The 14,000-nt window shown below is 33.6% G+C and overlaps 1 protein-coding gene across 1 annotated transcript; it reads left to right on the top strand.

The window, feature by feature from the left end:
• Positions 1-3,390: 3,390 nt before the first annotated feature.
• Positions 3,391-4,066, top strand: LOC131048977 (heavy metal-associated isoprenylated plant protein 39-like). The gene is made up of 3 exons (XM_057982957.2): positions 3,391-3,465; positions 3,561-3,639; positions 3,765-4,066. Exons 1-3 carry the CDS (start codon positions 3,460-3,462, stop codon positions 4,025-4,027), a joined length of 348 nt encoding a protein of 115 aa, XP_057838940.1. The 5' UTR covers positions 3,391-3,459; the 3' UTR covers positions 4,028-4,066.
• Positions 4,067-14,000: the final 9,934 nt, after the last annotated feature.

The raw sequence follows: 14,000 nt of genomic DNA, 5'->3' as shown, positions 1-14,000 counted from the left end.
AATGCAATGAAACGATAATTATTCATTGTGATAACTTGGCAGCAATAGATATATCAAAGAATCCAGTATTTCACTCTCAAACAAAACTTATTTCTATTAAGCATAGTTTTCTGAAAGAAATGTTGAAGCAAATGAAGTGAGATTGGTTTATGTGAATACTAAAGAGAAAATTGCAAATATCTTTACAAAGTCTTTGCCTAAGGAAACATTTGAATATCTCAGAGAGAAGCTTGAGGTAATCACCCCACCGACAGAGACTTGAATGATGAAGATTGGCATCAAACCGACAGGGACTAACAGAAAAATATTTTTCCAACTTTGATAAAGGAGAGCTACTACTCAGGGGGAGTAGTTAGCTATATGTTATGTTTTGTTTTTTTATTCTTAACTGCTTTGGCATTTGATGTCAAAGGGGGAGAGATGTCTATGGAAAAACATTGTACTTTGAAGATTCGGGAGAGATGTATTTTTGGAGAGATGTATTTTCAAGGTTTTGGTACAAAACTTTGTATCGATCTATTTTGGGGAGATTGTTGGATTGTTGGTATTTGGAATTCTCTTTTTGGCACTTAGATGTTTTTCCATCAAGTGTTGCCATCAATGCCAAAGGGGGAGATTGATGGTATTATGGACGACTTCGTCATGTGTTGCATTGGTTTTGTCATTGTGTGTGTGTGTGTGTGTGTGTGTGTGTGTGTGTGTGTGTGTGTGTGTGTGTGTGTGTGAGAGAGAGAGAGAGAGAGAGAGATATTTTCTTCATAACAATTCAATCATATTATAATACACTCATTTTTGTGAAGAAAAAGAAGGGGGTTGCAAAAAATCAGTTTTTTTTCATAGAAAAGTGTGTGTTTTATAAGTGCTCACATTATTTATACTTTGGAAATTTCTAACTATTAGGGTTATATTTGTCTTAAGCATCCAACCCAAAGGATTAGAATAATATTTCAATTATTAAAAACTTGTTTTTAACAAATTTTAGAAAATGACACAATTTTGAGCATATTTTCCATCAAGTTTACACACCTTTCAATGCAAAGTTTTAAAAGTACCACAATAACATTAAGCTCATTCCTAGTTCTCTAACAATGTATTCTTTTCAGATTTTGAGTATGCTAAGGTTTTCATGTTTCATTTTTTTGTTAGTGTATCCATTTTCTATCAAAAAACTATGTATGGTATTTTGGATTTTGAGTATGCTAAGGTTTTCAATTTCACATCTAAGATCAATCTTATATGATTTATAAAAATAAAAGTGGACACTTAAGGCCCCTTTCATGCACTTATCTAATTAAACGACTCTTATGACCTCCAATCACATGAGTTGCATTTAGTCAAGTAGTAGTTGAGACCAAGGATATGACTTCCAATCACATGAGTTGCATTTAGTCAAGTAGCAGTTGAGACCAAGGATATGAACCTATGATCATTATCCATCACTTTCAATGACTTAACAATGTGATCTACACCACTATGAGCAATCTTGTTTTATTTATCAACTTTATGTCATGATCACCTTTTTCTATTCAAATAAAACGTGTTAATTTTATATTTGGAAGACAATATATGTACTAATTAGATGCTATGATTAAACCAATTATCAATAATTCTAATATAAAATATAGTAACCTTTTAAATACCTAATTTTTTAATAGTTTTTATCAAACCGACATAACACTATCTTTTAGGACAAATAATAGTCAATTCAACAATTAAATTAATTTTTTTCCCTTAATATCTATTTACCATTCTTACCAATTTATTAAGAAATCGATAATTAACCCATCTTAAAAGTGAAAGATTTTAATAAGTCAAAACATTTGTCAAATCAGAAATCATAACCACAAACATTTCTAACTAATTTGAAAGATGCAATCTTTAATTCTTATTTTGTATTGGTGATTCACTATTAAACTTGGTTAAACTTGCAAAGCTTCTTTTCAGATCTATCATTGTTCAAAAATGATATTTTTGTTTGGCTATAACTATTCAATTTGTAATTCTTCTTTCCAACCCTATTGTATACCCACTACAAACTATGTATCCATGTGAAAAGGCCGATGACTTCACGACTTCTTAAACCCTTCTTGAAAAATACAACTCAATTATGAATACACGTAATTAAATTATTTATCTCAATAGTACAAAGACAAATAAAATACAGAGTTTTTAGTAACAAAGTCAAAGTATTAGGTTAAAAAATCTCTATTATGAAATTGAATTCAATTTGTCCCACATCACGTGCTTGATTTTTTTTCATTTTTCTCTAAAGTTGTTAGAAAGGACAACGTACAAAATTTAAATGCAAAGTTATCAGATCTGATAACGTAACGGTGATCAACCATGCAAAAAATTGTACGTTTGAAGAAGAAAAAAAAATTGTGAGGATTTATAATTTTTATTTGTTTTATAAGTTTTTGGTATAGGTATTGTGAATTAAAGATAAATAAATAATTGATATTTTTAGTTATATGTTTTTGTAGAAAGAGTGGACAAAATCTTGATTTCTATCTTTTTAAACCCAAAGCACACATCAAGTAAGTGCAAAAATAATGTATTAATGCAAATTCAGGTACAAGCTGACAAAGTGGTCCTAAGAGCTCCTCTAGCATTAGGGCAATGCCCCTTGTGCTGTTGTCAGAGTGTCACCGGATTTTGTCTCTTCTTACTGCACTCTGCCCCGTGGCCACTATTGCGGTCGTAGTTCCTCTGCCTGCCGCTCTCAGACCCGCGGTCCTAGGCTCCTCACCGCTCCTCTGGCAGGAGAGACAATGCTTGGAGACGCCCCTTGGCTTCTCCTCCGCGTCGTGGCTCTGCCTGGGGGTGGCCTTCTATGACTTTTGCTCCTCTTGCTGGTGATGGCTCTGGGTGGCTTTCTGCCACCCCTTCCAAGTTGGGTGGTCCGTGCCGAACCTGACTCCTGACCCCGCTAATGTATGGGGCAAGAAAGATGATCATGATCCTCCTCCCTGGACTGCCTCTGCTTTGGCTGCTTGAGGAAGGTTTTTGATGAATAATTTTATTTTTTTTATTCCGGCCAACCCCGTGTGACTCTCAGGGTGATCTTGTATCCCCCGATCTTTTTTTGTGAATATGTACTTTAATATTTTAAATTAATAGAAAAGACCTATTCATCAAAAATATTATCCATTACAAAATATGATTTATAATAATCTTCTTTATAAATCATTTAATTTTATACCAAATTTATTAATTTGGTTTTAAAAAATCAGTACTGACAACAATTAAATAAACCTAAGTGAACAAGGAAAAAACAAATCTTCCCCTTTTTATGTGAGTTTCTACCTGACTTTTAAGACAGCTATCTGCCATTATAAATAAAATTCAAGATTGAGCATACACATTCTATCCATTATATAAGACAGCTATCTGCAATTGTAAATATAAGTCAGGATTTAGTATACACAATCTATACATAGATTTACTGAAGCTGCTGCTATGAAGGTTTGCAGTTTCTAACATTCAATAAAATACCGTTCTATTATATTTCAAGTTTAAGCAATTTCATGTAATATATTATTCTGATAATGTTGTTGCAGAAGAGTACAGTGATTAATGTGGATATCTGTTGTTGCAAATGCAAACAGAAAGTTATGATGACTGCTGCAAAATTTCAAGGTATAGAACTGGTATCTTTTAATGAAGGTTACATTAAAAAATAAGTAGAGATAACTTCAATAAATTTTTATATTTCTTCTAATGTGGATTTTATCTTCTAATGGGTTTGTATGTAAATAATACAGGAGTAGACTCCATTGAAGCTGATGGATCGAAGAACACTCTAACTGTTGTTGGGGAAGTGGATCCTGTGAAAATTATTAATAAAATGAGAAAGTGCAAGAATATAGAAGCAGAAATAATAAGCGTTGGGCCTGCTATAAAAATCAAAGAGAAAAAGAAGGAAGATAAGGTGGAGGAAAATCTTCCAAAATGCTGCCCAAATTGTTATGTTTGGCATGTCTATGATACAGAAGGAATCGATTCCAATCCATGTTCTATAATGTAGAGTAATTAATCAACGTGATTTAAAAATAAATGTTGTTGTAGGGTGTATGGATTCATTTGAAGATGTTATGAATTTTAATATTAAGATACTTTTGTATTTCTATTCTAGATCTAGTTTAAAACAAAATTATTTGAAATGAGAAGTTATTTCTGCTACTATGAAAGATTATTTGATAAGGATTTGAAGGTTGTTTCCATGGTCTCTTATAAATGTAAATGATTTAATGGTGAGTGCTTATACTGTGAAATTAACAACTCTTGTTAAGGATGCGTAGATCATGTTCTTTTTTCATGCTCTTTTAAGTTTAGTTTATAATTGATCTTCAACTAGGAATGTTGCTCAAGATAAATCTTGGTGTAAAAGAGTAAGTTATTAGAAAATAAGTCAAATAATTAAGCTAGTAAGCTAGGAATGTTGCTCAAGATAAATCTTGGTGTAAAAGAATAAGTTATTAGAAAATAAGTTAAATAATTAAGCAAGACATACGTGTCTTGGATTTTTTTACATTAGCTAAGCTACTTGGGTATCCCTAGAATACCATCAAGGAGGTCCATTTTCTTCCCTCTTATTTATAATAGACAGTGTTATATTTTTTATTTAACTTCATATCAAAGAAAGGAGTTCTACACAAATTGCATATCAACAAAGGATGTATATGTGATAAAAGGCCAATTTGAATGGAAGAAGAGTATGTCAAATTAGATTGTGTCCACAACCTATTTCTTCATCAATATAGATATGTCACAAGTCACAAAGTGCAAATCAAGATGTGAATTCCTAATTTTTTCATCTATCATATAGAATAATACAATAAACATTCATCAACATAATAAAATTAGAAGAACTAAAACCTAATTATCCTATTTTCAATTATAATTATATAACAATCTTAGTTTAAAATAAGATTTTCATCAAAAGAACTTTCTTTCCCTATATTTGTTAAGGATCCTATTGGGGCTCAATCCCACCATGCCACATTTTTCTCAAATTCCAATGCCTCTATGCACTTCTTTTATTAACCCATCATATGTTGGCATTATGTGAACTGGTATAAGGACATAATGATATTGTATGTTGTCATTGATGTCAATATGTGATATGAAGTGAACTAGCATATGTGATATGTGAGAAGAGAGAACCAGCATATGTGTGAACCGGTATATATGCCAAAGTGAAGTGGTATATTTGCTCACGGTGAACCGGCATGTAGTTATGGGAACCGGCACATGGAAGCATTGTATGACTACCAGTTGGTAGGTAGTTTCCACTTCAGGATTTCCGGTTGGAGTACCTCAAGCTTGTGTGACTCAATCGGTGATCTTTGTGTGATGAGTTAGCAGTATAACGGAGAACAGATCGTGTTGCCACGTAAGCTTTGTGCGTGTGAAGGATCTTGCATGAAGAAGACTATCCCTATCTACCTTGGGAATGTGCGAAGTTTGTCAAACGGTGATAACGCGTGATGGGTTATCAACCGCCATGAAATCGGTGGATAATGGACGATGGAGAATGTCTTGAGATCGATTCAAGATTGTTGCATTTAATGTAGTATGATTCAATGGTCAAGATTGAACCGTTTGAATTGCTTAACCTAACAAGTTTAAGGTTTAGGGTTTTTGCCATCAACCTGTCTGTTTCCTATAAGGTCGATGTTGTGTTTCTTTCTAAAGTTGTTGGCAAAAGTTGTATGTGTGTATCCAAGGGAAGTGATACATGATTCTTGCCAGACCAAAGGAGAGAAGAGATACCTGCAAAGTGAGTGTGCAGAAGGTGAAGAGGAGCCAAAACGGATCTGCATTAGCATTGAGTGTTGTTACCAGATCATTGTAATTCCTGTTGATCTTTAACCACTTCAACAGTTGTGAAATCCCTTAATAGGGTAGCCTTAACCGACTTGATACAAATCCTCTAACAGGGTAACTCGAAGTTATTGAGTTCTGGGAAGCTATAAAGCTCTGGAGATCCTTTAGCTATTGAGTTCTTGAAATCCTCTAACAAGGTAACCCTAACCGGGTTTAACCCTTAACCGGGTATTATAGCCATCCCTTAACCGGGTGATCCCTAACAGGATCGGTTCCTAACAGAACCTATTGTAATGTCTTTAACCGGACAAGGCTCCTAACAGAGCAGACTTCTAAAGAGTTCAAAAAGCATCTTGTGGGTATCCATCCCCACCGTGGTTTTTCCCAGTTGGGTTTCCACGTGAAAAATATGTGTGTCATGTGAGATGCTTTTATCTTGTGATGCTTTGCTATTACCTGTTAAGCACATGATGGTTGTGTGTTTTATGCCTATCTATAAAATATATTGAACTAACTATTGTGAAGATCTGATGATAGTTTACCTATTCATGCATGAGGGTATAATGGTACTATAGTATTGAGCTAAGAGGAAAGCTTAGTGAGTAACCGGTTTATGATTGTTTTAGTTGTTTTGGGTCTTATCGATTGCACTCTGTTTCAACCAGTGTCACTGCTTGCTAGTCACTTGGAGTATTTGTTGACAAACCAGTTTTGGACTATATTTTGTCTGTCCTGATTCACCCCCCCCTCTCAGTACCGGTTTGGTACTATACGTTCATCATTGAGTTATCATCATATATAATGGACGTGTCTATTCTGGCTCCAAAATGACAATACAGATTGACTAATACGTGTGTTAGTCACACGTTTTACACCGTTGATTTTGCAATAAACAGTTGCGATTGACTAACACGATGTACAAAAGGTTTGTTTTGGAGCCAGAATAGCTTCGGCCATATATATAATTGGCCTAAGAAATCTTTGCATGGTTCTCCACTTGCTAAATTTTCCTAAGCATTGTCTTTTGTCATTCTTTGTGTGCCTACTCATGTATTGAATGTTGCTAGGATCTCAAAATTCTTAAGTTTGGAGGTTTTGGCTCAATTTCTAACTATTTTTGCAATATATGGGATTTCCCCTTCCAATTGTTGATAAATAAGGTGAAGAAAGGTTGCAATATTAAGTTTCTTATGTGATTACAAATCTAAAAATATTTCCAAATCCAAAACTAAATCTAAAATGAACATGTGATTGTACCATTTAATATAAATATAAAATCAATCATACCAAAAGAGAAACCCTTTTGGGAAAAAAACGACCATAGAATGGGGGCAAGTATATTATTATTCTTCAAAAAAGAGAACACCACAATAATATACTTCTCCAAATGATCCCAAAACTACTTGAAAATAGCTAATGAATAAACAACTATGTCTTGGCTCCAATATATAGCCAAATGGGAGAGGAAAAACCATTGTTATTTTTTCCAAAACAAGGGGCCAAAACCACTTGCAAAAACCCATGCCTTGGAGAATGAATAACCAATAGAATAAATAAAGTAATAAATAACTCTTCAAGTGACTCTCCATGGGCACCAAACCTAAATCGACTTAGTCTTTACACATTCCAAGTGCTCCATAGCTTGCGATGATTGTTCAGATCCCCAAATGGACACCTTTTCTCCTCCCAAACTTGGTATCCTTATGCATGACCCTTCATGTCTCAATATGGACATGAGATGGAGTGTATTTTATCAATTCTGATTTATATTTATCATCTCTTGATGTTTACCTCTTGAAAATGCAATTACAAATAGCCATAAATTACAAATAATTAATATTTTTCTCACATGCCCTAGGGAACACTTTTCAAAGATCATGTAGACATGTGAATGGCTTAGGATTGCAGGGTTAATATCAAATTATCATAACATTCTCCCACTTTACATCATACATTGTAATTACACCAAAGATATACCTAAAATAAAATCAAGTACAATGATCAAGGCTCATGGTCTTCCCAAACAAGAGAACTTTATTTGTGGTCACTAGCTTCATAAGAGAATCTAAAACATTATCAAAAGTGTCAAATTTTACTATCATGACCTTACCAAATTTTCATTTCTCATAAAAAGTAATACTATACATCAACATGCCTAGTTTGAGCAAGACACATAAGATTCTTAGGCAAACATATAGCACTCTAACTGCCACATCTGATCCTTACAGTCCCGCAATCAAAACAAATACCAATACCAAGTCTTTGTAACTATACTGCCTCCTTATGTTAGCCCCAACTAGTGCTGAGAGGGGAGGGGTGAATCAACACTATATCGGTTTTACCAGATTTAACCTTAATCAAAGTTTCTATTCAAACTTAACACTTATCAGTATAAGCAACATTAATAAGAAAGATGTACATATAAAATCAAACACACATGACTACCAAGATTTACCATGTGGAAACCCAAATGGGAGAAAACCACGGTGTGAGTAGAAACTCACAAAATCTGCACTCTTCTGGAGTATGCTTGGTGAGGAGCCATCCCTGTAAGGAGATTACAAAGACACTTTTAGGTGCCACCTGATTAAGGGATCTTCTTTAAGACCTGTTAGAACCTTTACCTTGTTAGAGGTAGCCCTGTTAAAGGACTTAGGATCATCAATTAAGATGTCACCCGGTTAAGGGATTTTATAAAGGGACCTGTTAAAGTCCACCCGGTTAAGGGATTTTACTGTTGTAGTTATTAGAAAACAACAGAGATAATGATATGTTGTAATAGCTACTCTTAGCTTAATCAGATCCAAATGAAACTCTTCGGTTTGACCACCGGTTACACTTTCTCTACACTCTATTGGTGCTCTGCATTACACTTGCTTTGCACTCTACTGGTGCTCTGCATTCTTTCTCTATTCTTCACACTATCTGAGCTTTGCACACTCTCTTCACCACTTTGCTATTCACTTAGCAATTTTTCCCTTTTCTCACCTTGTTGGATCGCCTCTCTTCAAAATTGCACTTTGCAATTTTTACAATCAAACTAATTGGTTATCGCCAAAAAACTTTATACACAACTTAGTATATTTGAAATTCAAATCTTCCCACACTTTCTCTGCACGCTCTCCATCATTCTCGCCAATAAATGATCCTTATCTGCCATCGCAACTCATAATTTCACCAACCTCTGGGTCATATCTGTCCTTTTAATGCGGACCAGAAAATCCGCACAAATCTCACCTTAACTGGTTGTTAACTACTCTAGACTTCACTAGCAATTTGTTTGATGACATCTCATCCTAACTGACTCACCTTTGGTCATTGCATCCAAATTACCAATCACTGCTCCAAGATTCTCAGTGGATATTGTCCTTCAACCTGTATCACCGGTTCATCGGTGTAATTCTTCATCTTTTGCCACCGATCACTAATCATCAAGCAGACTGATCACCTGTCTATCCAGAGTGTTTCGATCATGCATAAGACTACTAAATTACAATCTGAGTCACCTCCTGTGACCGCATCATCATTTCAACTGGCAGTTTTAAGAAACTGATCTCAACACCTATCGGGTGTTTGACTATCTAGTCAACTTCTTTGTTTATCCTTCAACCGATTAGTCTTCGACCAACACACTGCTTAAGTGTGTCAATAATGCATATTTGGGAAGCACTAAATCCTCCATACTGTTTGCAGCCATGAGTAAACCATTGGGGTTTACCACACCTCCTTGCCTATGAGATTGACCTTATTCATCGACAAGTGTTAGTCATCAATGACAATACTAACTGATGAACTAGTTGTGCCAACACCTTATAGGCATGAGTAATAGCCATATACTTTTCTTTAGTGGTGAACAAAGAAATTGTGTGTTGTCTCTTACTCATCCAACTCACTAATCCTTCAAAAAATATAAATACATAGCCACTATCCAAGTCTCCTATCCATCCACATAAAAAAATCCTTGTATGTCTAGTGAATTAAAGATACATCATTAGTACCATGATAAACCAAACTATAATCATAAGTACCTTGGAAATATCTAAACATCCTCTTAACAAAATTCAAATGCTCTTTACGAGGATTAGACATAAAGATAATCATAATTCCCACTACTGGGGCTATACCATATCTAGTGTAAACTATTTCCTACATCAAACTCCTAATGACACTAGTATAACCTTAGACATATCCTCATAATCATCATCGAAACTTGGACACGTGTCTAAATTCAACTCAGTACTAATTGGAAAATGAATACTAATGACTTATAATCATACATATTAAACTTTTGCAGAAAAGTAGCAACATACTTCCTTTGGCTTAACCAAAGCTTTAAGTGAACTTGATCTTTGCTAATATCCATCCCAAGAATGTATTTTGGAGCCTCCAAGTTTTTCATATCAAATGTGCCACAAAGATGAGTCTTGCTTTCTCTAATTCTCACATTGTTGTTACCAATAAACAACATGTAGTCAACATACAAAACAATGATTAAAGTTGTATTATCAATAAACTTAATATAAATACAGTGATATTCCTCACTTCTATTATAACCCAACCTTAATATAAAAGTATCATACTTCTAGTACCACATTTTGGATTACTATTTTAAACCATACAAAGACTTCTTTAACCTACAAACAAAGTTTTCTTTCTCTTTCACAAATAAACTATCACTCTATTTCATATAAATCTCCTCCTCAAGATCTCCATGCATGAAAGTAATTTTAACTTCCATTTTCTCTATTTCAAAATTACAAGTAATAGAAATAGACAATAAGAATCTAATAGAAGTCAATTTTGCAATAGGAGAGAAAATTTAACCAAAATCAACTCCCTCTCTTTAAGAGTAGCCCTTGGCCACCATTTTGGCCTTGTATTGCTCTAATTGTTCATCTGCTCCAAAATTCTTTTTAAATACCCACTTGCATCCAATGGGCTTCCTTCCTTTGAGAAAAATTACAGGATCTTCGGTGTCAAAACTATTTAAAGTCATCATTTCCTCCTGTATGGCCTACATCCAAAACTTAATTTCCTCTAAAGAAAGAGCCTCCCTGAAGGATTTGGGTTCATTGTTAGTACTTAACAAAGAAGATATACAACGAAAATCTTTTGGGCCTTACATGTCAACTAGATTATATTGCCTCCTGGACCTCCTCAAGGTAGAGTAATGGGCTCAACATGTTCATTTTCCTCTATATGCTCATCGTGCACATCATCTAAACTCTTTGAACCCTCTTCTTATTCTTCATCCTTAGATCCATCTATATATTCAAGTAGACATGTGCATCATCCCACTTCTTGATTTTTTTTCAAAGTACACTTCTTTTTCTTCTCCTTTGGTTGTTCTTCACCTAAGTAATCTCTAAACTCCCTAAAAATAAAATCTCTAGAAAGAATCATTTTTGAGTTAGAGAATTCCAAAGCTTATAACCTTTTACATTCTGACCATAGCCAACAAAGATGTATTTTTAAGATTTTGGATCCAATTCAAATCACTTCTCTAGAGGCACATGAACAAAAACCTCACAACTAAATAACCTTAAGTGTACAACTGATGGCTTTCTACCTATCCAAAATTCATAAGGATTTTTATTAGTAAGAGTTGAACAAGGAGATCTATTGATCAAATAAAAAGAAATAACAACAACTTCTATGCAAGAGCATCTATCAAGATTAGGACCTCTCAACATTCTCCTAGTTCTTTCCATTATGGTTCAATTTGTTCTTTCTGCTACCCCATTTTGTTGGGGAGTGTAAGTAGTCTTTTGTCAAATAATACTTTCATGCTTACAGAAATCATTGAATTCCCTTGAACAATATTCATCCCCATTGTCAATCTTGACACTTTTATCTTATTATTTGATTGCTTTTCCACTAAGGCCTTAAATTATTGAAACTTAGTGAAAACTTCGGACTTATAATGCATAAAATAAATTCAATTATATCTCAAAAAATCATCAAAGAAGAAAACATATTGCCGAGATTTACCCAAAAAAATAACATCCACTAGAACAAACATATTTGAATGAATAATCACTAATTATATATTTTCCTTATAGATTATTTTAGGAAATGATGATCTATTTTGTTTACCAAACACACAATAGAATTCATTTTTACCAATAGAATAATTAGAAAGACCATCAACCAACTTTTTATTTGTAATGGTCCTAAGAAATTTTTCTCCACTTTGACCCAGTATTTGGTGCCGCATTATACATACATATTTTCATTACTAGTTATGTTGTCAGGGTTACAAAAAGTAGATGCATTAAGCCTAAATAAAGTTCCTATTCGAGATAATTTATCTATTACAAAACTCCCTCTTACCAACTTGCAACCAAACTTGTCAAATGTCACATGCACTCTAGAATCATTCAACTTGGATACAGAAAGAATATTTCTCACAAGTATTGAAATATGCAAAACATTATCAAAGATTTTTACTCTTCCATTATTGAAAGATAATTTTACTTTTCCTTTACTAACAACCTTGTTCATATTATTGTCACCAAGGAAAACATATCCCCCATCATATGAGTTATACGTGGAAAACCAATCCTTGTGAGGATTCATGTGGTAAGATGCACCTAAATCAATAATCCAAGTATCTTCACTAATAATGTTAGCAAAAATAAACAAAGCATCAAAATTATCATTAAAGAAATTTTGGAATCAAAATTCTTTTTCTTAACTCCACCTTCCCTATTTACATGCCCTCTTTTTCCATAATTCCAACACTTTACTCTTTTTCAGGGATCTTTAGTCATCTTTTAGACTTCTCCTTCTTTTTATCCCCTTTATGCCCTTTTTCTGTGGGCCTTCCTCACACATGCTAGGCATATTAGCAACCAACATTCATAGACTTTCTTGTCACCTCTTTTGAAATAATTGCGGCAATCAAGTTGTCCATCTTTGGCTCTGTGTTACTAATTCTAATAACAACAATTAGATTTTCCTTTGATTCAAGAAAAGAGAAAAGAAATAAGATACATTTATCTTCATCTTCTAGAATTTAATATCTAACAATGAAAGCTAACTTATAATTAGACTAAAATAATTTAAATCTCTGTAATAGATTCACCCTCTTTAATTTTCAAATAATATAACCTTCTTTTGAGTTATAACTTACTAGACAAATTTTTAGATTGATAAATGTCACCAATCCTCTTCCACAATTTTTATGTAGTATCTTCTATGGAGACATCCAAGAGGATGGAATTGGTAAGACACAACCTTTTATTCTTTCTCATGCCTTCTTGTCCAATTTATTCCAAGCATCATCATCCAAATAAGAATCCTCCAAAAGACCTTCCATCGTCAATTTCCACATCTCATAGCTAGTGTCATTGAATTTCTCAATATCTATGCGAGAAGTAGAACCATGTCTTTCAATCCCCTTCTCAAATATATAAAACCACACAATAAAACCTCCCACTATAGAAAAAACCTTCAACACTTTAGGATAAAGGCATCCCCCTCTTAGCATAACCATTGGCTCTTATACTAAATGTTGAGAAACAAGGTTATAAACTCTTGCAATATTAACTTTCTTACGTGATTAAAAATCTGAAAAATATTACCAAATATGATACTAAATATGAAATTAACTTTTTATTGCACCGTTTAACATAAATATAAAATCAACCATACCAAAAGAGAAACCACGTTTATATGGTGAAACCCTTTCGAGAAAAAACTCCACTAGAGAATGAGGGAAAGTATAATATTATTTTTCAAAAGAGAGATCACCACAATAAAAAACTTCACTAAACTTATTTGAATGATCCGCAATCTAATTATAAACAATCACCAATTGATTAATAAACAACTATGTCTTGGCTCTAATTATAGCCAAATGGGAGAGGAAAAACCACTATTATTTACCCAAAACAAGAGGCCAAAACCACATTCAAAAACCCATATCTTAAAGAATGAATAGCCAATAGACATAATAAAATAATAAATGACTCTTCAAGTGACTTACCATGGGTACCAAACCCAAAGCCACTTAATCTTTACACATTATGAGTGCTCTGTAGCTTACAATAACTATTTAAATCCCCATAAGGATACCTTTTCTCCTCTTAAACTTGGTCTCCTTATGCATGAACCTTTATATCTCAATATAAATATGGGAAGGAGTATATTTTAACCATTTTGATGTA

Source organism: Cryptomeria japonica, chromosome 4, assembly GCF_030272615.1.
Source record: "Cryptomeria japonica chromosome 4, Sugi_1.0, whole genome shotgun sequence".
Lineage (NCBI taxonomy): Eukaryota > Viridiplantae > Streptophyta > Pinopsida > Cupressales > Cupressaceae > Cryptomeria > Cryptomeria japonica.
Note: the sequence above shows the minus strand (reverse complement) of the source record. Positions and strands in the feature narration are given on the sequence as shown.

Excerpts from the sequence above, each read along its gene's own strand:
- LOC131048977 (XM_057982957.2), top strand. Across the intron at positions 3,640-3,764 it reads GACTGCTGCAAAATTTCAAG|GAGTAGACTCCATTGAAGCT; the intron begins GTATAGAACTGG and ends TAAATAATACAG.